Raw genomic sequence first — 26,326 nt, forward strand, 5'->3', positions numbered from 1 at the left:
TGGCTTTACTCTGCTTAGCCTTTGGCTGAAACAGCTTTATGCATCTACCAATAAAAGCAACACATGTATAGAAGGACATTCCACATCATCTTCTCTTTTCTGTCTAATAAAAAAGGAAAGTTTTAACTTTAACATAATAAAATTACAAATACAAAACTGTTATCAAGCAAGAATTATAGTTACAATCTTTAGTCCATTTACATTTGGCAAATTGAGGAAAATATTCTTATCTGTCCTATTTTTGTGAGTCTAAAGTTTTATATATAATTTATCTTTTATCATAAGTAAGGAAAACTGTAATTATAACTATCTAGTCTTCAACTCCATCAAAGACCCCAGAAGGTTATATTACCCGAGTAAACAATAAGTGCATTGTAAACAACTTCCAAAGTTCTAGAAATGACAGTCATCTTACTGCCTAATAGTCACCCAAATTCTTTTGTAACATTGGGGCATCCATCTTCAGCCTATAGGTGCATACAAGAAACTTGAACAGCTGCCTTACCTTGTCTTTGGAAAGTTCATCAGTTGCCTTTCTTATTTCCGGCTGGTCCAGTTTGGACAGTTAACTGTCAGCAATTGAGGCAAGGGCAAGTTTCTCTGCTCACATGGCTAGTTTTTGCCATAAAGTAAACAAACTCCATATGAAGTTTCTTTGCTGTCCATCATCCTCTTTGAAGTAATTGGTGCTGCCAGTAGCAGGCATGTCTCACTGTCAAGAAGAGTCTAAGTTCTTAAAACATTTTAAATGCTATATTCTGTAGGTCTTTGAAGTGTTTGAACATTTCCCATCTATCAGAAACATATCTGTCTGTATGACTTTAAAAACATACCTAACATGGCTAATTTTGTTATTATAGATGACTATTAATGTGTATTTCTTATATATTGCATTTTAAAATGAACTGCATAAACATAATACCCTAAACAAGAGTAGAAATATACATACAGCATAACAAAATGTACCTTAAATTTATATTAATAAACTAAAATCCATACTAATGTAAAGTATCCTGAGATTAATAGCTTTTTTTATTAAAGCAGATTTGGTAATCTTTTTATCTTATTTCGATATTCTGTCCCCCTTTTTCCCCATTTATTTATTCATTCATTCATTCGTTTGTTTATTTTGAGACAGGGTTTCTGTGGTTCTGGAGCCTGTCCTGTAGCTCTTGTAGACTAAGTTGGCCTCAAACTCACAGAGATCAGCTTGCCTCTGCTTCCCAAGTGATGGGATTAAAGACGTGCCACCACCACCCAGCTTTTGTTTATACTTTTTTTTTTAATGACCAATAACAACTTGTGCCAAAACTCCCTAAACAATGATAAATAACATGATTTATTTTTGAGTAAATGTGGATATAGTTTTCTAGGCTACTTCCTGCCAATTGGGGACACTGGTAATCTTTGGGGGACCCTGAGAAAATTTAGGATTATGGTCAGGTCCTGACTGGAGTATTCTGTATGGTTGGATCACCTCAACCACTTGCCTTGTAGCTGTTCTGCAGAGACATTGGATCATCAGGGACATCTCCTTCTATTGGAGATTTTTCAGGGGGTCTTTCTTGATCAAACTTGATTTTTCTTAACCCAGAATGAATCAGCCTCTCATTTCATGTGGAAAAAAAAGCAGAATCTCTTTCTCAAAGTAACATATTTTTTTGACTTAAATTTTGAAGTCAAGATATTTTAAAAAGGGGCTGGAGAGATGGCTCAGAGGTTAAGAGCATTGCCTGCTCTTCCAAAGGTTTAAGTTCAATTCCCAGCAACCACATGGTGGCTCACAACCATCTGTAATGGGGTCTGGTGCCCTCTTCTGGCCTGCAGGCATACACACAGACAGAATATTGTATACATAATAAATAAATAAATATTTTAAAAAAAGATATTTTAAAAACATACAGGTTGGCTAATCTAGCAGCTTTTATAATCAGACGTTTCTCGGCAGCTATTTGCTCATAACAGTCAAAAAAATCCAAAGACAGCACAATGGTATAAATAATCCAGATTCTCTGTATTTTCCATATTTATGTGACGTATTATATTTTTTCTCTGTCTCTCTTTCTTTTCTTTTCTTTTTTTTTTTTTTTTTTTTTTTTGGTTTTTTGAGACAGGATTTCTCTGTATAACAGTCCTAGCTGTCCTGAAACTAGTTCTTGTAAATCAGGCTGGCCTTGGACTCAACAGAGATCCACCTGTCTCTGCCTCCTGAATACTGGGATTAAAGTTTGCCACTACTTCCTGGCCTTTGTTTCTTTTTAAGGACTTTTTCTTTTCTCTCCCACACCTACATATATTTTTAAGCATGCTGTAAACATTTATAGAGGGTTTTTGTTTTGTTTTGTTTTCTGTTTTTTTGATCGGAATCTATCTTTACTGCATATTTCTTTTTCTGATCACACAAATCTTTCATCTGTTAAACAATATGGCTAGGATTAAAGCTGCAGTTTTGGCAACTGGCTCCCCCATTCCTTAGGTTTTTGAGAGTCTAGCTTCATGGCAGAGGTACTGGTGGGAACCACATTTATTTTCATTACTCTGTGGAGTTTCTATGTTCATTCCACCAAAAGGAAGCCCAATTTTGACTGCTCGTAAACACCATTTAAATGTTTGGTGGCAGAGCCTCTTAAAAAGAACTGTGAGGTTTTTGCTGCTAATGCTGAGTTAGGAAGCCTTACTTAAAGGAACTGCACCTCTGCTCAAAGCCAACAAACAGAGCCCACCCTGAAAAAAAAGCCCACACCAAAAAGCTGTGCTTAACTCTGATCTTGTCTGTTTAGAATCCTTTTAATTTTGAAGTTTTCTCAGGCTTTATGTGGAGATCCTTGCCAAACATTTGGACACCATTTGTAGACAGAGACTGCACTTTTGTTTCCTGGCTGCTCAGACCCGAACAGTCACACAGAAACTATTAGCTTCGGGCTGGAGAGATGGCTCAGAGGTTAAGAGCATTGCCTGCTCTTCCAAAGGTCCTGAGTTAAATTCCCAGCAACCACATGGTGGCTCACAACCATCTGTAATGAGGTCTGGTGCCCTCTTCTGGCCTGCAGGCATACATACATACAGACAGAATATTGTATACATACTAAATAAATAAATAAATATTAAAAAAAAACAACTATTAGCTTCAACACTCTTTGGCCAGTGATTCAGGTGTATTCCTAGCTAGCTCTTACATCTTAAATTAACTCAATTTCTGTTAATCTCTGTATTACCACGAGCCTGCAGTTTACCAGTAATTTTCTGGCACCTTTTCTGATTTGGTGGCTACATGGCGACTCTTCAACTCTGCCTACTTTCTCTCTTATATATCTCTGTTCGGCTTTCTCACCTGGCTCTGCTCTGCTTAGCCATTGGCCAAAACAACTTTATTCATCTACCAATAAACGTAACACATATACAGAAGGACATTCCACATCTTAAGGGTATGTTTTTTTTTCTTTTTTGATCAGATAAACAGTTGAAGTTTCTTTAACAATGTAAATGATCTCTAAATTAGTATTTCACACTTATGGGTGAAGTGCCTTGTTCATGGGTATCGTAAGCTTTAATTTTCTTATTTCATGTCTTCTTTAGACCATTAGATTAAGTATGTTTGGGGGAAGACTTACTATGTGATGGCTAAGAGAAGAGAATCTGGCAAATGCTTTAGCACTGAATCCAGATTGCCACTTCTCCTAAAACTCAACATCCATTGCCTTGAAGTCCACAGTGAATTCGTGCAGAGGGATTGCTCCTGTTTTCCGGAGCCCAGGCTTCCCTTTTTATTGAATATTTTATGTCACATGAAGAAAAAGGTAGATATTTAATAGTAAAAATAGGACCTGCAGGATTTGTATATAACTAAATATGGTTATCCTTTGTTGTCCTAGGTTAAGGGACGTCCACAGAAAACACAGAATACCATCATCTTGGAGTCTCACGTCATCTGCTGCACATTGAGCACAAGTGGTGGTTTCCTGCTTGAGTCTGCTTTTCGCGGGCAAGGGGGTGTCCCCTTTAGTTGCGTCATTGTTGATGAGGTCAGTGGCTCTCAAGCGTGTGAGTGTGACTGCTACTGTGAAGAAACATTATGGGTGAATTGTGGGTGCTGAAGTGTGGATAAAGAGCAGGGTTTTTTTTTTGTTTTTTGTTTTTTTATTGAAAAAATTTCGGCCTCCTCCCCGCCTCCCATTTCCCTCCCCCTCCCCTCACTCCTCTTCCCCTCCCCCATTCCTCTCCCCATAAAGAGCAGGTTTTTATCAAGTGGTCACTACTCTGCCACTGTGCTAGAGAGTGAACCACCAGCATTGCAGTTAGGAGACTCTACTCCCCCAACTCTTAGTGGATGTGCACATGTTTTTATACAGTGAAACATGGTGCTGACAGCCTGCTCCAGAGGGAGGAGTCACGTCTTCTGGGTGGGATTGTCTCCAGCACTATCCTGTTGAACTACTGCAGTTTCTCTGCCACTTTTGAAGTATTTATGATTTTTGTACAGCTTTGGCTGCCGCATTTTCTATTGATATCTTGTATTTCTTGTCCATTTGTTGAACTTTGATTGGGTACTTACTGTTATAGGCAAGATTGAAAAGTCAGAAGACAGAAGAACTAGATCATTAGATATAGAGAATTAGTCTAAGTTCCCATACCTTGTTGTAGATATGTTAATTATGTGTGAGAAAATGAAAAAGAAATAATGGAAATGATGAAATAATTGAAGGCAATTTTATTGAATTAGAAAGATGGGGAAAAGATAGTCATGTGTTAAATAATACTAAATTTCAGAGATAACGTTGTAAAACAGCTTTTCCTAGTCTAGCTCAGCAGGAATGCAGCATGCACTTAGGATGTGCACAGCCTTGCTGGTAGCAAGCTCCACAGTTAAGGTAGCCATGGTGGTTGATTTCAAAATACTTGTTAGATTGTTCCAAAGCTGTGATTAGATAATTTTTGTTTTATAATGAATTCTTTTATATGTATGTGTTTTTCATTGCTATATCTTCATTGTACATAGTAAGATGTCTTACATAAAGATATTTTCACACAAGTATAATATACCTTGAAAAGTTTTTTTTTAAATGCTTATTTTTTATACTTGGTGTAGAGGAGATTGGATGTAACTCAATAGCAAAGCACTTGCCCAATATGTATGAGATCCTACATAATTTAAAAACAGGTTTAGCTGTACTAATGGAGGAATTTTTACTTTTATGGGTTTTAGAACTTAATTAAGGCTGTTTGTCCCTTTGTACTTTCTTGCCAAGGCTGGGCAGTCTTGTGAAGTTGAAACACTTACTCCACTTATCCACCGCTGCAACAAACTTATCCTAGTAGGAGACCCCAAACAGCTCCCTCCCACCGTCATTTCTATGGTGAGTGTTTCTGTTGATGGTAGAGGGCCTGCTTTTGTTTTGAGGGAATCGTTCTGTTTCAAATTGAAAGGAAAATTAGGAAATGGCAGAAAAGAGAAGTGTTATTTGAAGTTTCATAAGAAAATTGTGGCATGATTGTGCATGGCTGCAGTCCTAGCATTCAGCAGGCTAAGCAGGTTCTTGGCTGAGGCCTGCCAGGGATACACAGGGAGACCTTGTCTCCAAAGAGAGTGAACGTCTCTACAATGTCCTCCTTGTTCACAGCTGTGCTTCTGAGTGTGTGGGCTAGAGTTTCAAAGACAGGAAAACCTAAAGGCCACACGGTGCAGTGCCAGAGGCTTCCCCTGCTGGAGGGGCTGTGGCTGTTTTGCTGCTGCCAGTCATTTCTGACGGTGGATTTCCTGCTGAGGTGGGAGCATGAGTGCGCAGCCGTGTGGGCAGAGCTGCTGCAGCTCTCGGGTACACTGGGCTTTAACAAACTCCTGAAAGGATAACGGAGGGCCTCAACAGTTTTGTTTTGATACTTGGTAAAAACATCAAGAATGATAAGATCCAACTATTTGTGTTTTTCAAAGTTACTATACAAATAAAGTTACTGAAGAAAAACTTAAGAATGATTGCAAAGGCGAACAATGAGGGCTGATGAGAAGCCAAGGACAATGGCACGGGGTTTTGATCTTACTTCATGTTCTGGCTTTGTAGGATCCTAGCCAGTTTGGATGCTCACCTTCCTAGACATGGACAGAGGGAGGAGGACCTTGGACTTTCCACAGGGCAGGGAACCCTGACTGCTCTTTGGACTGGAGAGGGAGGGGGAGAGGAGTGGAGGGAGGGGGAGAAGGGTGGGAGGAGGGGGAGGGAAATGGGAGGCTGGGGGGAGGGGGAAACTTTTTTTTTCCTTTTCTCAATAAAAAGAATGATTGCAAAGTTGATTTTTTACATATCTTTTTTAAAGTACTATTTTTTTTTTGTGCATGAATTCCTATGTGGGTGCTGGGAATCAAACTGGGCCTTTTGCAAGAATAAGAAGTGCTCTTAACCACTGAGCCAACTTGTTCGTGCACTTGTTCCCCCTCCACCACCACCACCCCAGGGCTTCCCTGTGTACTAGCCAGAGCTGTCCTGGAATTCACGTTATAGACCAGGCTGGCCTGGAACTCACAGAGATCTGCCTACCTCCCAAGTGCTGGGATTAAAGGTGTGTGCCACCACTCCTGGCTCACTTAGATTTTTTTTTTTTTTTTTTTTTTTTTTTTGGTTTTTTGAGACAGGGTTTCTCTGTGGTTTTGGAGCCTGTCCTGGAACTAGCTCTTGTAGACCAGGCTGGTCTCGAACTCACAGAGATCCTCCTGCCTCTGCCTCCTGAGTGCTGGGATTAAAGGCGTGCGCCACCACCGCCCGGCACTTAGATTTTTTAAAACCCACTATTTTCTGGAGATAATTACCATGGAGAATTTAGTAATTTAGAAGATTCTGCCAAGCATTTGTGTGTACATTTATTCACTTTTTCAGTATTATATTTTGAGTGCCAGCGTGATTCAGGTACTATTTTCTTATTACATTTCTTTTTGTGGGAAATGTCAAGAGAGATATTGTTTGTTTGTGTCTGTTTTTTGAGTCAGGGTTTCTCTGTAGACCTGGCTGTCCTGGAACTCACTCTGTAGACCAGGCTGGCCCTGAACTCACAGAGATCCACCTGCTTCTGCCTCCCAAGTGCTAGGATTAAAGGATGCGCCCACTGCCCTGGGCGGTTTTGTTGTTGTTGTTTTGTTTGTTTGTTTTTATTTTTTATTTTTTTTATTTTGTCAAGTGACATATTTTATTTTATAATTCAGAAAGGGGTTACTAAATTTATGAAGACAGTCAAAAGACAAAGTTTAGTTTAAATTCAGGGTGGTCCATATGTTTATCACCTGAAGTTTTGATTGGCCTGAATTTAAAATCCAAGAGACTTGATTTTGCAAATACCCCCTTTTTTTTAAAATTTATTTATTTATTAAGGATTTCTGCCTCCTCCCCGCAACCGCCTCCCATTTCCCTCCCCCTCCAAACTTTTAAATACTTTTCTTCCTCTCAGAAAGCACAGGAGTATGGGTACGACCAGTCAATGATGGCACGATTCTGCAAGCTGCTGGAAGATTATGTGAAACAGAACAAGATTGGCAGGCTGCCGGTTTTACAGCTTACCGTTCAGTATAGGATGCATCCAGACATTTGTCTCTTCCCTTCTAATTATGTTTATAACAAAAACTTGAAAACAAATAGGTGGGTGTCCTGTATTGCTTATAGACTTGTCCTATTTGAAGATTTAGCTGCTGTGAAGAAGTCTTGGCATAAAAAGCATAAATCAGGCTAGCTGTGTTAGCTGATATGGGTGATCCTGTTACTTGGAAAACTGAGGCAGGAAGATTGCTGAGAGTTAAGAGGCCATTCTAGACTACAGAATAAAACCCTGTTGGATGGGTGGGGAGCACTAATCTGCTTAAATCATCAATTTGAAGTGATTTTTCTTTAATTATAAAAGCTATATTGATTATATCAAATACAGATTGATAAAAGAGGTGGCAGGGCTGTGGTGGTGCACACTTTTAATCCTAGCAGTCAGGAGGCAGAGGTAGCTTGATCTCTTGAGTTTGAGGCCAGCTTGGTCTACACACCCTGTCTTGAAAAAGAAAAAAAGAGGAGACAGAAGTCACCCATATTTAATATAACCCAGATATAATCAGTAGTAACCTCATGGCCTGTCTTATATGGTGCTACTGGGGATTGAAGCCTAGCTCTTAGCTGTGTTTTTGTGTTTGCTTTCCCTGGAGGCTCCACTATGTTTCCCTAGCCCTGGTTGTTTATCTCATGTACTATGTTATGAGCTTTTCTCTAGTCATAATTGCATATCTCTCCTTTCTTAGTGCCAGAATGGAAATAAAATCAAATTTAGACTTTTCACTGCTATGCATCTGTGAAAGGCCTCTTATCCCTTAACTTTTTCCTCTTTCTATCTTACACAGAAAAAAAAAATATTGATAAAGTGTCCTTTAGAGCATATTTTCTGATTCTGGTTGCTTTTCTGTAGAAACACTGAATCCGTTCGATGTTCGTCAGAGTGGCCATTTCAGCCCTACCTTGTGTTTGATGTTGAAGATGGTTCAGAACGACGGGATAATGAGTATGTTTTTCTCTTCTTCGTTCTCAGTAATGGCCTCAGAATTATTAGGTTATAAGCCTTTCCCATACATGCCTCTCTAGTACCAGGGCACAGTCATTTTCACTATCAGTCTTGATAACTTCCCCTTTTCTGTTTAATTGGGCAATACTCTCAGGTGACCAGTAAGTCCTTGAAAGGTAATAGCAGTGACATTGTAAGGTGATTATGGTCTCATTGGAAGACAGGTATTAACTAATCATTGAGTTGAGTGACTTTTCCAGGTGGGTTAAGTGCAGTGAGAAGATATAGCTGTGTGGCCGGGCTGTGGTGGGCCTTTAATCCCAGCACTTGGGAAGCAGAGGCAGGCAAATCTCTGCGAGTTCAAGGCCAGCCTGGTCTACAAAAGCTAGTTCCAGGACAGCTAGGACTATTACACAGGGAAACCCTGTCTTGAAAAACCAAAACAACAACAACAACAACAAAAATGCAACCGTGTGAATGGGCTAATATTAAAAGAGTGGATAGTGACTTAGTGGGACTGTATTTTAAGGATTTTGAGTTGTGTGGGAATGTGTTGGGTTGGGTACCTGTGACAGCAAAGTGGAGTGAGTGATTTGTTTCTAGGTAGCAAATATATCACAGGAGACAAGGGTTGCTTTGACTGGAGGAACTAATAGTCTAGAGGTTATTCTATTATATTAACACATGCATAAATACTGCCTGCTATGGGGAAATATGAAAATGCAGATTCTAAGATCAGAATAGGAAATGGGATGTTGCATTCTTTGAAGAAGTGAAAAATACAGAGGTGTTTTCCTGTAGGATTGCAATGCTACAGGAATTGCAACTGAAAGGTTTATGTGGCACCTTCAGAAGTAGAGCTGCAGATGAAGAGCTGAGCACCAAGCAGGTTATAGAACCAGAAGGCCGCAAGGAACCTGAATAGAATTGTAACCGGAGGAGAAACCAAGGACTAGGAGAGGGAGCCGTCCCCTTTGGGACATCTTCAGTGTAACAGATAGCATGTTAGTAGTAATTACGCTTTAAGGCTCAGGATAACATGGCCCATGCTGGTGTTATTTGGATCTAGTTTAGTAATGAAAGGACACACATACTTGAGGTCTGGATCAGGAGTACAGGTTCTAGAGCAAGTAAAGATGATAATGGTAGATGAGAAGGCTTCATGCTATTCGATCCTGGGGCCATGTTGTTCATGTTTAGCTCTCTAGGTGGCATGTTTTCAGCTGTGTGGTTATTGGTTCATACTTCAGTTGATTACAAATTCCTTTTTTACAATCACTTCCTGGATTGGACAGTTACTCATATATATATATGAGTAGTTACTATTACATCCTATTGACACTGCTGCCTGACAGGGAAAAGACCCGTCTATGTACGGTAATGGGAATCAAGCTAAATACAACTAGTGAGCAGTTAGACTGCTATGAGATTTGATACATTGTCTTCTTTTTCTATCTTAGCTCATATATAAATGTTCAAGAAATAAAGTTGGTGATGGAAATAATTAAACTTATTAAAGACAAAAGAAAAGATATTTCCTTCCGAAATATTGGCATAATAACCCATTACAAGGCTCAGAAGACTATGATCCAGAAGGATTTGGAGAAAGAATTTGACAAGAAAGGGTGACGTATTTTTACATGTTTTTCTGGTGTTTATAAAAGTTGAATTTTCTTTCTCAACAGTACTGGGGTTCAGTTGTGGTCTTGTATATTAGACAAATAACTCTAAGCATCTCTGAGCTATATTACCCAGTCCTCTTTATTTTATGACTGTGTCCGTAAGTTTCCCAGGTTGTCACTGAACTTGCTATCCTCCTGCCTCAGTCCCCTGTGTACTTGGAATTACAGTGCCTCCAGGACCTGCTATGATTGTGCTTTTGTCTCTTTACCTCTACAATAAAATTAAAGATTAAAATCTGGAAGTCAGGTGTCAGGTGTGTGGTAAGAAACATGTAATTCCAGTATGTGGAAGGTAGAGGCAGAAAGATCAGTCAAGGTACCCTTGGTGCCATAGTCTTTTCCCCATTGCTGTAACAAAATACTGTGGCAAAAGCATTAAAAGGTTTATTTCACCTCACAGTTTATTACAGCCCATCATGATGGGGGAGTCAAGGCAGCAGGACCCTGAAGCATCCAGTCAGAAGAAGAAGAGCAGTGAAGGCATGCATGCTAGTGATGAGCTCGATTTCTCCACTTTTATACAGTCCGGGATCTCCTGTGTAGAGAATGGTGTCACCCACACTGGGTGGGTCTTCCCAGCTCAACTAATCCATAGATAATCCCCCAGAGACCTGCTGCGACCCATTGCTTAGGCTGTTGTAACTTTTACCACGTTGACTGTTAACACTGATGATCACATTCTGCTACACAGTGAGTTCAAGGATAATATGGGCTACATAAGACCTATCTCACCAAACAATCTGAAGAGACGGCTCAGTGGTTAAGATTGCACTTTATAAGCAATCATGAACAGAGTTCGGATCCCAGCATTTAAGCAACAAGCTGAGTGTCCTGTATACTTCTCTGTAACCCAAGCTCATAAGCGGCAGACAGGAGGATCTTTTGGAGTTTCCTGGCTTCTAGTCTGAGAAAGCTTGAATGAATGAGCTTCAGGTTTAGGGAAAAACCCTTTGAAAGAATAGGCAGTGATAGAGGAGGGCACCTAGGACTTTGCTGTGGCCTTTACTCACATACACATGACTCTCAAAGACACACAAATCTTTTAAAATACCAAAACAGCATTTTAAGTTTTTAATCTAGAAACACAAAAAAAACTTGACTTTAGAGAAAATAAAAAATCTGAAGAGACTATATAGCAAGTAGCACTAGTAATCAAAACCTCCCAGTGATGAGAAACGAATTAGACCTGTCTGCTGAGTTCCACCAGCTGGCAATCCAGAGTTAGCAATAACACAGCTGTGTGCCTGTAATCCTTGCTTTCGGGAGTCTGAGGCCGGAGGATCTAGTTTTAGGCCAGCCTGGGCTATATAGGAAATACCCTATCTGAAAACAACAACAGAAAGCCCAGTAATACTTAGCACAAAACACTTTGAATTTTTTTTTAAAGTCTGTTTATGTTGGGGGCTGGCACGCAATGGTGTGCATATAGTTAGAGGATAACCTTTATTAATTGCTTCTGGGATGAAACTAAGGTCATCAGGCTTGATGGCAAGCTGCCTTATGCGATATTGCCAGCTCCAAGAACACTTGGTAATTCCTGGAAGCCCAGGAAGGTGTTTAAGAACCACAGGGCTGATAAGCACTCAGGATTGCAGATGTGAGAAAGCTAAACAAAAAGCAGGCTGAATTCAGCATATATTAAAGGGACTGTACATCATGACCAAGTGAAATTTATTATCCCAAAGTGCAGTGTTGGCTTGGCATATTAATGGGAAAAGAGAAGGAAGCAGGATATGGCATCTCACTCTTGGAGCCTCCATCTAGGGAGGCCAAGGCAGGATGATCATAATGAACTTGAGGCCAGCCTGGGTCACAGAATGAAGACTGTGTCTCAGAAAACAGACAAGCAATTAGATTGAGAAGGTGACCCGTATGTCCTACCAATAGATAACAGAAAAGGCTCTTAACAGAACCTATCATCTTTGATAACTCAAAAGGTTATTAGGGCTACAGAGAAAATTTCTTACCTTGATTAAAAGCATCTGTAAAAAAAACCACATAGGTAACATTGTCCCTTGATGGCTCAGCAGTCCTTTCTGTAGACCGTGAAAGATACTTGTTCTTATTCTCTTGTCCATTGTAGTAGAGGTTCTAGCCAGAGCAAGTGTTTTATAAATAATTCAGCGTGGTTATATTTATAGATACATTAATGAAGCTGCACAAAGAAACCCTTGGGGGGTTAAGCAAACAAGTTCAAGAGACTTTTAGAAAACAAGATCAATATATAACAGTCTGTTTTTCAGTGAGTAGTCTGCACAGGAAGTGAAAACATTCCACTTAAAATGGCACCAAAAGTAATAAAATAATTAGGAGTAAATAAAACCAAAACAGTATAAGATGTATCCACTGGAAACTACAAAGTATGTTACAAGAAATAATTGAAACGGAGAGATGTTTATGGATAAGAAGACTCGGTACTGTTCTGGCGGCAGTTCCCCAAAGAAGAATGGTTCTTTCTGCCAGGATACCAGCTGTCTCTTTACAGAAGTCATCAAGCTGATAAAACCATAGAAGACTCTAAAAGACTTAAGAAAACATCATATAAATATGTATAGCCTTAGTTTACCAAAATGAACCTTCTCCTGGGACTAGCTATTGTATACAGTGATTCTCAACCTGTATATGTGGTTTCTTATGGACTTGATAAACACTAAGAATTGTTTCCAGAGATGCTATGAGAAGAATGGAGTAAGGATGACGTACTGACTTCAGAAGTTGTGTGTCTGAAAGGACTATCCTTATCTCAAATATTCGATGAACCTTACAACTCAATATATGTATTTTCTCTTTTCCCCAAGACAGGGTTTCTCTGTGTAGCCCTGGCTGTCCTGGAACTCACTTTGTAGACCATTTGGCCTCGAACTCAGATCTGTCTGTCTCTGGCCCCCAAGTGCTGAGATTAAAGGCTTGTGCCACCACCATCTGCCATCACAGTGAAGAGTTTTAAATACTACTGTGTATGTGTATTTTACAATTTTACCTTTTTTGGTAAACACGTGCCTTTTGTAAACAGGCCTGCAGAAGTGGATACAGTGGATGCCTTCCAGGGCCGGCAGAAAGACTGTATAATTGTTACATGTGTCAGGGCAAGTTCTGAGCAAGGCTCAATTGGGTAAGTAGCTCACATTGCTTTGTCACTTGTTGAGAATCAGTTCTGTCATCTAGACCCACCAGTGACTGCTCTTAGAGAACCCTATCGATTACTTTGTTAATTTTCTTTTGTTTAAAACAGTGTTCTCAATCTGTGGGTGGGGGGGTCAAATGACCTTTTCACAGAGGTTGCATATCAGATATCCAGCATATCTGATATTTACATTACAAATCTTAACAGTACCAAAATGCAGTTATGAAGTAGCAATGAAAATTTTATGGTCGGGGTCACATGAGGAACCGTACTAAAGAATTGCAGAATTAGAAAGGTTGAGAATCACTGTTTATAATAGTTTGTCCCAGGAGATGGTTCATTTTGGTAAAGTGATTACTGTACAAGCATAAAAACTTGATTTTGACTGTCCAGCACCCATGTAAAAAATCATGATGGTGCACATCTATAACCCCCTATCCCCAGGCCAGAGATAGGCATATCTGGGAACTTGCTGGCTAGTGAAAACTCATTATTCTTCTAACAATGCTTAGTACAGTTTAAAGAAAACCGTGCTTCTTTCCACAGAAAAGAGCAAGTGTTATTTTAAAGAAAACTCATTATTCTACTAACAGTGCTTAGTACAGTTTAAAGAAGATATGCTTATTTTCATAGGAAAGATCATGTGTTTCTTTCAAGAAAACAGTATTCTACTAACAAAGCTTAGTACAATTTAAGGAAAATGTGCTTCTTATTTTTAATATTTATTTATTATGTATACAATATTCTGGCCCGCATGCCAGAGGAGGGCACCAGATCTCATTACAGATGGTTGTGAGCCACCATGAGGTTGCTGGGACCTTTGGAAGAGCAGTCAGTGCTCTTAACTGCTGAGCCATCTCTCCAGCCCCGAAAATGTGCCTCTTTTAACAGAAAAGAGCATTCTTTTTTTTTGTTTTTGTTTTTTTGTTTTTCGAGACAGGGTTTCTCTGTGGTTTTGGAGCTTGTCCTGGAACTAGCTCTTGTAGACCAGGCTGGTCTCGAACTCACAGAGATCCGCCTGCCTCTGCCTCCCAAGTGCTGGGATTAAAGGCGTGCGCCACCACCGCCCGGCTGAGCATTCTTTTTTTTAAAGCAGAGTTACTATTTTATTTATAGTGCTTAGCCTAAGTGATGAGTCCCAGGTTCAGTGAGAGGTGTTGTCTCAAAAAATAAATGGAGAGCAGTTGAGGAAGACACCTGGTGTTTATATGTGCTTGCGTGTATGTGCACACACACAGCCTAGGCAACATCTTGAAAGTCTAAATTGTGAAGTAGATGATCTGTAAGATCTGCTTTTCCTAGTGTTTTGTATGTTGACCCTTTTCCATCGGGTGTGTCTTTTGTTCAGTAAAACTGATGTTCTAATTGTATTTTTTGCAGAGATCTATAATTGTCATTGTCACATGGTACATGCTACACAGTTTTTTTAATGGTGCAATGATAAATACGCTTAGTTTACTTAAGATGTTAAGTATGCTGTTGAGTCACCAGATGATTTTTTTTTCATGAGATAAAGAAGTTAAAGATTTGAGGTGAATGTAGGTGACACATGCCTTTAATCCTAGCACTTGGGAGTCAGGGACAGGTGGTTCTCTGAGTTTGAGGCCAGCCTGGTCTATAAAGCAAGTTCTAGGACAACCAGGACTATATAGAAAAACCCTGGGGGGAAAAGCGCGCATGCGCGCGCGCACACACACACACACACACACACACACACACACACACACACACACCCCACAACAAATTAGAGATTTAATTTAAAATTTCACCATTATCATATACCCATTGTACTTCTATATTGATATATTTATTTCTATACTAGTTCCACAATAGTTTATTACTTTAAATTTAACTTAACTATAGTTTTTAGTTTAGTTTTGTGTGTGTGCACTTGCGTAGGATGGTTGCTTAGTATGGAAGTTGAATCTTCTGGAAAAGCAGCAGCTGCTCTTAACTGCTAGGCTGACCTTTTCTGGTCCCTTTTTGGAGTTTTTTAAATTTTAAGTTATATTGTTAACTTTCCAGTATTTTTATCCAAGTCACAATAGGAGCTTTTAATATTTACTTGGAAGTAAAGCACCAAGGGTTTGCTCAATATTTTAATGGCATTGGCTTCTGTGCCAGGTACTCTGAGTCGGGGCAGGTAGTGAGGAAGCACTCCAACTAGGAAGGAAGGAAGGTGTTCTGGAGAAGCTGCTTCCAGTACTGCCTGCACCCTCTGAAGGGATATGATTCCATTTGCATACAGAAGTAACTTTCTTGTTGTTGCTTAGATTCCTGGCGAGTTTGCAGAGATTGAATGTCACCATTACACGAGCCAAATACAGCCTTTTTATCCTTGGACATTTGAGGACTCTGATGGTAGGTACACTCTCTGGGGGCTATAGGGAGTTGCAAGTATATCCAGTGTTAGCTATTTGTAGTAATAGGAGCGGTGGGGCTGCGTCCCCGGCACCCGGCCGCCTGCACAGCTAGTTTTACCAGAAATAATTACACGGAAACTGTATTCTTTTAAACACTGCTTGGCCCATTCTCTTCTAGGCTGATTCTCACATATTAATTTAGCCCATTTCTAATCATCTGTGTGTAGCACCCCAAGGTGCGCTTACCGGGAAGATTCTAGCCTACGTCCATCCTGGGTCAGAGCTTCATCGCATGTGTCTGCCAGGGAGCTGGGCATGGCGTCTCTCTGAGGCGTCTGCCCCCAAGAGGAGAGCTGTCGAGTCTGAGCTCACTTCCTCTTCCTCCCAGCATTCTGTTCTGTTTACTCCTCCCACCTATGTTTTAACCTATGAGGGCCAGCCAAGCAGTTTCTTTATTTTTTACCAATGACCTTCCTCTATCAGCTATTATGGATTTTTTTCAAAGTTACAAAATAAAGGTTAAGTCTTCCAGCAGCTTGGCTGTGATTGTCCATAGAAACCGTTCTTTCTTAGCTCAAGTGCAGGTGTGTACACTAGGTTTTCAAGGTGACCTATCTAAAACCCTGATTTGTGTCAGTGACAAGTCTGAAGAGGGCTTGTCAGTCCACGTTCAGAGTGGTAGGACAGAGCTTAGCAAATGGTAGTGTGATTGTGAGCAGTTTCTCCAGAGAGTGCGGGAACATGTGCAACCGCCTTTTCTGGGCTCGGGGCTGGCAGCTCCTTGCTCTGTTCTGTGAGAGCTCTGCCACAGCCTTTCTGCTGTAGGGCTTCTTAGGATAAAGAGCAATGCTCTCTACATTTTTAGTGGGCAGATAGTGTGAGTGAAGCCAGTGACAGACAGCTAGGTAGTGTGTGCTTGCTGCTCAGCTAGCTCAACTAGGGGTTGCAGTGTATTGGTGCTTTTGAACTTTTGGTTGTAAGTCTTATCCTTTCATGTCAAAACTCTCTTGCCAGCCCAATAACTTCTTGTTGTTTCTAAAACTGTAGGCCTTTAATCTCAGCACTTAGGGAGCAGGCGCAGGCAGATCTCTGAGTTTGAGGTCATTCTGGTCTGCAGAGCGAGTTCCAGGACATCCAGAGTTGTTACACAGAGAAAAAAATAAAGTGGTCATCTGAAGCAAGGAGCCAACTTGTTTTCCTTCCCTATTTTGTTAATAGTAGCCAAGAGCATCCAGATACATCTTCCCATCTTACCTAGATCTCTGGTTTTGTGCACACCCTTTGAAAGAAGCTGTAAAAAACAGTATATACTCTTGTTTTATATCTGTTTAAGTTGATAAGGAAAAACAAAATTTTATCATAAATATTGCTAGAAGATTGTTTCTAAGATATTATAAACGTTGACATTTTAAAATAAAGTCGTGGAGGCTGGAGAGATGCTTAGGGGTTAAGAGCACTGGCTCCTCTTGTAGAGGACCCAGGTTTGGTTCCCAGCATCCTCGTGTCAGTTCACAATCTCCTATAACTTCAGTTCCAGGGAATACAGCGCCATCTTCTGGTCTCCATGATCATAATGCATACACGCGATGCATGTACATATATAGGCAAATACCCATACACATTTTTTTAAAAAAATTTAAATGACAATAGGAAAATATATTTGAATTCCTCCCTCAGTAGATTAAGGTGTTTTAGTCCTTAGGGGCTTGGGAGGCCTTTGAGAAGCCAATAAATTTGTTTTTTTTCATATGTGGTCAGAAATTTGCCTTCTGAAACCAAGTTTTTTTTTTTTTAATTGATTTTTATTGAGCTCTACATTTTTCTCTGCTTTCCTCCCTTCCTCTCCCCTCCCACCTTCAACCCTCCCCCAAGGTCCCTATGCTCCCAATTTACTCAGGAGATCTGGTCTTTTTCAACTTCCCATGTAGATTAGATCTATGTAAGTCTCTGTTAGTGTCCTTGTTGTTGTCTAGGTTCTCTGGGGTTGTGATTTGTAGGCTGGTTTTTGCTTTATGTTTAAAACCACTTATGAGTGAGTACATGTGATAATTGTCTTTTTGTGTCTGGGTTACCTCACTCTGAAACCAAGTTTTAACTGTTAGAATGTCAGCCAAATGTCAGCCATGCCGAGAAGTAAGTGGTAGTGTAGATTAGCAGGGTGCAGAGGAGCCTTGTACAGCGATGGGAGATCATGTGCTTGCTGCAGAAGCCACTGGAGAAATGTAGACATTGTGCACTTGAAGTGGGTTGATGCATCAGAGGTGCAGTAGTTTTCAGTTGTAGTTGACATAAATGTAAACAGTTGAGCAGAGCTAGGAACAGCTAATGTAATGTGGGAGGGCATCTCACTGTGCTCTGTGGACTGCAGAGATGAGAGTGGAGTGTCCTTGCAGCTGTCACCAGCCCTGTTTAGTTATGCCTCCCTCCTCAGTACTGGTGCTTGAGCTTCTCTATCACTCTTGTCTCTTGGGCATCTGCTCAGACTACACTTGTTTATTTAGAAATGAAAGTTGGACCCCCATGTTTCCCCAGCAAAATGAGTGTTTCTGTAGAGTATGATTGTTTTTCTCTCCTTTGTTTCAGGAAAACCAACATTGGAATGAACTGATTCAGGATGCTCAGAAGCGTGGGGCCATTATTAAGACCTGTGACCCACACTACAGACATGATGCAATGAAGATTCTGAAACTGAAGCCTGTGCTGCAGAGGAGTCTGACCCATCCTCCAGCCACTGCCCCAGAAGCACCCAGACCTCAGGGTGGCTTGCCCAGCAACAAGCTAGACAGTGGACTTGCCAAGACACCTTCTGCTGCTTCTTTGTACCACACACCCTCTGACACTGTCACTTCAAAGGTACCTGAAAGGACAGCTCAAGACCGACTTCGAGACCCACGACTACTTAGGAGATTGGATGCTGAATCCAAGGGAACATCCCTGAAGGGTCCACAGTCTGTGGGCTCCCATTTTCTGGACCCGAATTTTGTTGTGGGACCATCCATGGCTATCGTTGCTCCTCTGGGTAGCCACAGGTCACCTCTACAGGCTGAGCCACCACCTGCTCACCCTGCTGCTCCTTCCACAAGTAAGAGGAAGTACAGTAGCTCGGACTCTGGGTTCAGTCACAGAAGAGAGCCTAGGGCCTTTGGTGAAGAAGAAAGGCGTGGCTCTGTGAGTCATCACATGCTGAGGAGTGCTGACTGGGACAGGAGGAGGCTGGAGCAGGAGCCCAGCAGTGCCAAGAAGAGCCGGTTTCCATAGTAGCTCTTGGTGATGAGACTGTCATTCACACGTAACTAGTGGCACCGTACAGATAAGCTGGGTTTTATTTTTGTTTCCCTTGAAGAATCTGTGTTAAAGGATGGAAATACCTCCTAACCCTTGGGCTGTTGGTCATCTTCAGGATTTTTTGCCAGTTATATACATTTGGAGAGGGTGTTTGTATATCTCTAATGTCCTTGAGGCCAAAAATTCAAAATGTTGGGATATTTTGTTCTATGGAAAAGGTCAGGTCAAATGAATGCTGTAAAGGTTAAACTGTGAATCTGTGTAGCACATATAAAATCCTTTAAAAATGTAAGCAGGTAGATGACATTTCCTTCCTCTGCTGAAAATATTGTAGTCATTTTCCAACAGAACAAACTTGGTAGTTAGGAGGACAGCTCCTTTCAGTCCTTGTGAGGTAGACAAGTTTCTTTACCAGCCTCAGTACTGGAAGTTAGCCAAGTTGGTACCAGTGACCAGTGTCTTGAATAAAAAACTGCTGGGGTCTCTTGGTCCTTCAGAAGGCGGCATGTTGGGAGCTGTTGTGCACTTTGAGACAAGGCAGCTTGGCACAGGGGATTACCGTAACTCAGTGTATGACTTAGTTTTCTGGCTAAATTTCCTTCCCTTCTCAAAACAGAAGAACAATTCTTGAACTGTCAGATGTTCCCAGTGTTTCATAAGGTTGATGGAACTGCTGAGTTGGAGACACTGTTACAGAATGGAGGATTTGTACTGGCCTGGCCTCTGCAGGTTGCTTGGGAAGGCTTGAGGGTTGCTAGAAAAATAAGAGTTGATGCTTTTGGGGGGATTCTTTGGGAGCTGCACAGGACAGAGTAGATAGTGCATCTCAGACAGGAAAGGTATGTGAGAAAGAGAAAGCTGCCAGCTGGGCTTCGGGACCATCCATTAGGTGGGAGTGTTGTATTACTGGATGCCTGGCCTTCATCACCTAGTATGCCTGTGAGAGGAACTGGAGTCAGGACAAGGGCGGGCTGCCTAACCAGTCAGGTTTCCAAACCTCTATAGCAGAGCATGTGAACGTGAGGGTCTGATGACTATTGTGCATACAGCCCATTAGCTGCTTTGGGGAGGAAGGCACCTCTTGAAAATGTTTGCTGTTTGGAATTCTGTCATCTGTTCTTAAACAAAAGGGTTTTTGAAATTCTGCTGAAGTAGGTTTTATTTGTTAAGAACTTTTGAAAAAACAGTGTGCATTTTGCCAAGTTTCCTGAGCCCTCTCTCTGCACTGGTGCACAGACATGTACCCTTAACGTCTCCTGGACATTTGTAAAACTAGGGAGTTGGCATCTTGAGAGTGCTTCAGCCTCCTGGCTGGCCCCAGCTAGGTGGAAGTAAATCCGCTCTGGCTAGGGCAAGGGTTAATAAGTCTCTTGCATGTGACATTGGCAGGAAACCTCACTGTTCACTTGAAATTTTCTTTCATGGTGTCTTTAAGAAGTACTCAGGTTGACAGGGATTTGAGAGTGTGACCACTTTAGGAAAGTGGGCTTCTGAGGGGGGCATATGTGATAAAACAGCAGTGACCAGGACATTTCTCTCTGCTCACGTTACCACACAGGTGAAGGAACGTGTTTTTAAAAAGACGATTTTCCAAAAACATGTGCTTGGCTGCCACCCAGAGTATTGTATAGAATCGCATGTGTTTGTTCATCTGCAGACTCACTGCTAACCTCATCAGGGTATGTGAGAATTAGGAGGGTCTTAAAACCCTGTTTATTTTGTGAGTGTAAGAGCTACTGGGACTAGACTCTGGCCAGGGCCTTGAGTCCTTGTATCCTCCTTTCCAGCAACCAGGCCTCGCCTTCGAATACTCTCTCAGCAGAATGTAGTTGTGTGGCATTAGAGTTTGAAACCTTATTTATTTCAGTTGGTAAAGGTATTTTCAGAAAGTGTTTGCTATGTCAGGTGGCCTTTTCTGAAGGTGCTGTCATGAGCACTTAAGGCTGACAAGATGAAAAGTTGACTTTGTCCTTTCTGTGGTTAAAGGAACTTTCCCTGACTACTTTCAGAATGTTAATTCCAGGCGGATGTATACCTGTCTTAATTTGCTTCTCTTTAATTTACCACAGTTTGTTCAGTTATGCTTTCATGAAATATCAGGAGCAAATTTGAACAAGAACGTGTGAATAACCTCCTGTAAATGAGTTTTATAACAAGAGTGTACTAAACTATTTTCTAAAATTACTTAACGCACATTGGGAATCTTTCTGTAGCTTTGTGTTTTGTATGCTCTGGTTTCATAACTGGATTTTAATAAATGTAAACCTGTTATCTTTGTTAATATCTAAAATTTAAGAGAAAATGGCAGAATTAAAAACAAAAGAAAACTGATGTGGGTTACAAGTATTGTATGTTGCTAAGTTAAAGCAGAAGATTCTGCCAGGTGACCCTTTACTCTGCCAGCTTCTTGTTTAATTGCCTGGCCCGTCCAGTTCCACTGCTTGTCCCCAGTTCCCTTTGGAATCATCTAGGTAAGGTTAAGAATTTCCCCACTGCCACCTGGACATCTTACAAATTACAGCAAGTTCACCATTAGGTTGGGGTCCAGGAAGATAGAGACAGTAGGCAATGAGCAGTGACCTGGACACGCACTGCTGGAAATGCCCGAGGAGGCATGGGGCATCTATGTCCAAGGTGGGTAATTGCCAGTGATGACAGACACTCGGAACACACACAGTGGCTTGCAGCAAGCTATCACTTAAAAGACCCCTGTTCTGCTCTCTGCATCTTCCTGTACTCAGGGTGCACTCAGATCACAGGCAAGAAAAGAGGGTGATAAATTTGCCCGATGGGATGAGTGCTGGGCCATGGTCACTTCATCTCTGGAGTTCGTTAGCACAGTAGCTAACGTAGTAAGTAACTAGTACGTCACTAAGTACATTAGGTAGTGAAGTAACCAGGCCTCCCTCTCTGGACCAGTACACAGTTACATGCAGTCACACCACATCCTGGGTTTCACTGTTCATTGAGGAATAAACAATTTTAGGGAACAATGTAAGGTTTAACTTGAACTTAAAGAAAATTTACAGTGTTGTGAGCACCACAGAGTCGGTTTCTGCTCACAAGGGACCTGAGTTATCACCCCCTTCTGCTGTGCAGAAGGCACTCGCCACTTGAAGGGATGTCAGTGGCAGTCTTCAATGGCAGCTGAAGCCATGGTGGCCAGGAATACCACTGCCTTTCTTTTTCTACTGCAGATAGAGTGGTTACAGTGGGAATTGGCAAGGGAGAATCAGTTTGGCTCACCCCAGAATTTCTGATCTAATGGATTTGGAGTATAACTCTTGGCCTTTGAAGTTTTAGTTCTTGGGTGTTTCCATGGTACATCCGGCATTGGAGTCTAGCTCCTTTGGAGTCAGCAGCAATAAGGGTTTCATAGTTACATTGTCTCTGAGTTCGTTGGATGTGGCCCCCCTCCAAGAAAAGTAAATGGGATATTTGCTGTTTCTGTTCAGAGGAGAGGTTCCCAAGGGTGATGCAGCAAGGCCAAGGGGGAAGTGAAATGGCCCAACTGATACTTCCTGCAAGGAGCCCACATCATTGTGCAAAACCCTTGATTTTCCTGAGATTCTGCTCTTGGCTTTGGACATGGCTTGGACATATGTATAAAGCCATGGAGACAGGTTTCTTTTTTGGTTTTCTGAGACAGGGTTTCTCTGTAGCTCTGGGTGCCCTAGAATTTGCTCTGTAGACCAGGCTGACCAGTTTGAGACTGGCCTCAAACTCAGATTCATCTGCCTTTGTCTTCTGAATGCTGGGATTAAAGGTGTGCGCCACTACTGCCGGGCAGAGGTTTTCCTCTCAGTGTCATTTACTATAGCCATCTAAAAGTGGAAAGACTTTAAATTTAAATAATCTATCATCTTTACTTATGTGAGTATGGGGGTGGGGGCTGTGGGTATGTGTACATCTGTGTGTGTTCCTAGAGTCCTTGAATCCCCTTGAGCTGGACTTACAGGTGGGTGTGGGTGCTAGGAATTGAACCTGGGTTCTCTGCAAGAGCAACAAGTGCTCTTAACTATTGAACCATCTCTCCAGCCCCTAAAATTGTGTTTTATTTAGTGTGTGTACATGCACACACCGTAGTAGTCACTACTTGTGGAGGTCAGAGAAGAGTTTGCAGGAATCAGTTCTCGTCTTCTACTGTGTGGGGCCTGAGGTTGAACCGTGGTAGTCAGGCTTGGCAGCAGTGCCTTTACCTACTGAGCCATCTCCTGAACCTTAGTGACTCATTGTGACTGGACTCATTTATGACATCTATACGACCTTTCTGCCCAGGTACGTGGTGTGCAGTGAGATCATGGTGATAGGCATGTTTATCCCTTAAGATGCCTGTTGGTAGCCTTTGCTGCACTTTACCAACTGTTTGGAAGTATTCAGTGGGTATTTGCCAATGCTGGTTGCTTATCATGGAAAACTGTTCTTCCTACCCCCCCTGACTTACGCAAATGCCCACCCTCCCATCACCTGTCCCATATCCTAATGATACTTTTTAAAGTATTACTGTACACTCTTAAGAAAAACAAGAGTTCATGCTGTCAGTATTCTACCGGACTCACTCTGACCCTGCTGTTCCAGGGGCCCCAGCAGCCAGCCAGGCTTCTTTACCCAGCTGTGGAATCTACTTTTATTCCCTGGATTCCTCTTCTTTTTAGAGAAGAGTGTCTCCAAGCCAAGGGCTAGGCCCAGGAATTTCAAGCTTCCCTGCTGGAGCTTTCTAGAACTGAGCTCAGGGAAGGAGCAAGTAGAATTGTGTGTCAGGTGTGAGGAGAAGGGGGAGGTGCAGTGGGAAAATCCATAGGGATTTAATTCCCCCTCCCTCGTCTTTCTTCCGGTCTCCTTGCCATATGATATGCTATTGAGCATGCCCAGAAGAGCCTGCATCCCTTCAGTATTATAGGTCAGTATGGAAGGGATTCAGGCCACTCCCCCTGGAATAGTCCCAAAACACTAATAACAAACCTGGTCCCCATTGCTCGGCATGGATTGGCTGCTCTGAACTCATGGCAGGATGGGGAAATTTACTCAAGACAGATTCTCACTCTAGACCAGCTGGGATTAAATGCCTGCACCACTATATCTGGCATGATGGGGGATTATTTATTTATTGCCAAGAGCCTGCTGTATTACCTTTCTTTGCATACAGCTCCTGCCCTTGCACCGATCTCAGCCCAAGCTAGTCAGAAGACCACAGGCCAGTTCCTGTCTTCCCTGGCTCCCAACATCATGACTGGGTAGATCCAGGGAACAGAAGTTAGTTCTGAAGCCCCCATGCTGTGTGTGGAGGGCAGTGGTTCTGGTGGGAGGGGCATCTGGAAAGTTCTAGTCAGGATATTCAGCAATGCAGCTTCTATTAATGAATCAGCTTCAAAGGCCTTCTGGAGTAGTAGACATTGTCTTTCAGGAGTGGTGACCCCACAGCCATCCCCACCTTATCCCAATGGTGGCCTTTTTTATAGATGGGCTTGACAGAACTGGGAGCCCAGCGAGTCAGGTAGCGGTTGAGCTTGGGTTTATTCTTGGATAAGGACCCTTCTGGAAGCCGTGGCCTGTGATCTGGGAATAGACCTGCTTGATGAGCCATCTTTACACACTCCTCGATCTTCCGGTGTTCTTCCAGGCACAAGCCTGTGACACTCCGGGGCAGTGTGCCTCCATGTGGCCAGATGAACTGACCGAGCAGCAGCCCATCCTCAGAGTTAGACTTGTGCCTCAGGTTCCAGCGGCACCCAAATGGGACACTGGCCTTAGTTGCCTTGGGAGTTTCTTTGATTCGGCCTTCAATTACAGTCATCTTCCCTTCTTGGATCTCCACTTCTCTCAACCTGCAAGCTGGAAGCCATAGCTAGCCACTCGTAGCTGGGCCTCCCAGGAACCCATGGAGCTAGCTGCCTTCCGCAGCCAGATACCAGAGCCCTGAGGGCCGCCATCTTGGGAACACACCTGACCTCTCGTGCCATGATGGGGGATTTTAAATAGGCATGTGGATTTTAAATCCATCTGTGATCTTATTCCTGCGCTGGATGCATTGGGTTCTGGGAAGCTGGTCTCCCAGCTATTGATAGTGCCTCTAGGAATCAAAGTTATTCCTTGACAACGATGGCCCCCGGTCTGCATCTCCAGCATGTCAACCTGACCTACTTTTGAAGCCCTGCCACCTGTTCCTGGGCCAGCCCTGTCCAATGTCACTGGGTTCTAGGTCTCAGTCAGGCCCCAGGACCTTCCTAGAGCCAGCCCTGTCTGGCCCTCATGACCTTCCCTACAGCCTCTCCACACCTCTTTGGGGATTTTGGATCAAGCAGAACCTTGAAGGGATGAGGGGCAGGGAATGCTGCTGAGCAAGGGAGGTCAGCCGGGAGAGTAGGCGATGCAGAGGGCTTCCCCGGACTTGGAATCCCAGGACAGTCACATGACTATCAGTGCCTTGCACAAAAGCCACTGGGAATTTTTAGCCTCGGACCTCCAATTCCTGGTCACCCACTGTCCCATCCACACTTCTACAGTCCTGTGTTCCCCTACCTAGTTCCAAGCCCATCTATACAACATGTTCAGGAGAGCAACCAGAAAGAACAAGTCTCACGTCGTGCGCAAGCCTGGGGAAGGGGGCTTGCTATGAGTTTCAGGCCAGCCATGAAGAAGTAAGCAGAGAGGTCCCTGGCCTAGGGATGCTGACCGAGCTTCTTCATGCAGGACAGCCCAGGAGCAGGGGAGCCCCTTGGGCACGGAGGTCTGCAATGCCTTTCTGGTCTTGGGGAGCATGAAGACTGGGCAGATGCCTGCATATGGGAAGGAATAGGGCAAGTGGAAGGGCTGGGCCATATCTGCCCCCAAGGATGCTTGTGCTTTGTGCCTGGAGCCTGGCACACTGGTATATGAGAAAAAAGAGAAAAAAAGGAGGGAGGGAGAGCAGGAGTGAGGCTGTGTCCCGTGGCAGGTGTGGAGGTGACAGTAGACTGGCTGGCTCCATCCAGGCATGCTCCCCCCCCCCCCCCCCCGGTGTGCACTTGCTCCTAGACAGCCCTGGAGAACAGTCCCTTCTCACAGGTGAGAAGACAAGACACCAGAGTGCGACACTCAAAAGTCACACAAAATGTAGCTGCCAAGGCCAACTTCAGATCCAGGTGGCAAGCTCCAGGCCCTTGGCCTGCCTGGGCTGCCATCTCCTCTACCTTCGTGGCCACCCTGTTCTTGGCCAGCCATGTATTCGCTGGTCAGCTATGGAAAGTGCCCATCTCAGCTCCTGGCTGTGTCCCAAGGGCCACCTGCTTGTTCAGCTAAGGTTAGAAACCAGCTGGCAGCCTGCAGCCTCCTGCCTTGGGCCTGCCCTTCCAGAACGGCCATTCTCCATTGCTACC

At 42.7% G+C, this 26,326-nt stretch overlaps 1 protein-coding gene and 1 pseudogene across 5 annotated transcripts in view; one reads left to right on the forward strand and one right to left on the reverse strand.

Moving 5' to 3' along the window:
* Window positions 1-21,302, forward strand: part of Setx (senataxin) — a 65,979-nt gene extending 44,677 nt beyond the window's left edge. For 3 of the 5 annotated variants that reach the window (XM_075985613.1, XM_075985611.1, XM_075985612.1), the window contains 9 exons: window positions 3,873-4,022; window positions 5,247-5,354; window positions 7,432-7,619; window positions 8,425-8,517; window positions 9,978-10,142; window positions 10,600-10,764; window positions 13,213-13,311; window positions 15,597-15,684; window positions 18,270-21,302. In XM_075985613.1, the coding sequence (XP_075841728.1) occupies window positions 3,873-4,022; window positions 5,247-5,354; window positions 7,432-7,619; window positions 8,425-8,517; window positions 9,978-10,142; window positions 10,600-10,764; window positions 13,213-13,311; window positions 15,597-15,684; window positions 18,270-18,944 (1,731 nt within the window). In that variant the 3' untranslated portion in view covers window positions 18,945-21,302. The remainder of the gene's footprint in view (window positions 1-3,872; window positions 4,023-5,246; window positions 5,355-7,431; window positions 7,620-8,424; window positions 8,518-9,977; window positions 10,143-10,599; window positions 10,765-13,212; window positions 13,312-15,596; window positions 15,685-18,269) is intronic. The other 2 variants (XM_075985616.1, XM_075985615.1) reach the window with 1 other exon arrangement.
* A 2,784-nt stretch (window positions 21,303-24,086) lies between these two features.
* Window positions 24,087-24,901, reverse strand: LOC142856804 (large ribosomal subunit protein mL66 pseudogene; annotated as a pseudogene).
* Between the last annotated feature and the right edge of the window lie 1,425 nt (window positions 24,902-26,326).

The sequence above is a fragment of the Microtus pennsylvanicus genome, chromosome 9 (assembly GCF_037038515.1).
Source record: "Microtus pennsylvanicus isolate mMicPen1 chromosome 9, mMicPen1.hap1, whole genome shotgun sequence".
Taxonomy (NCBI): Eukaryota; Metazoa; Chordata; class Mammalia; order Rodentia; family Cricetidae; genus Microtus; species Microtus pennsylvanicus.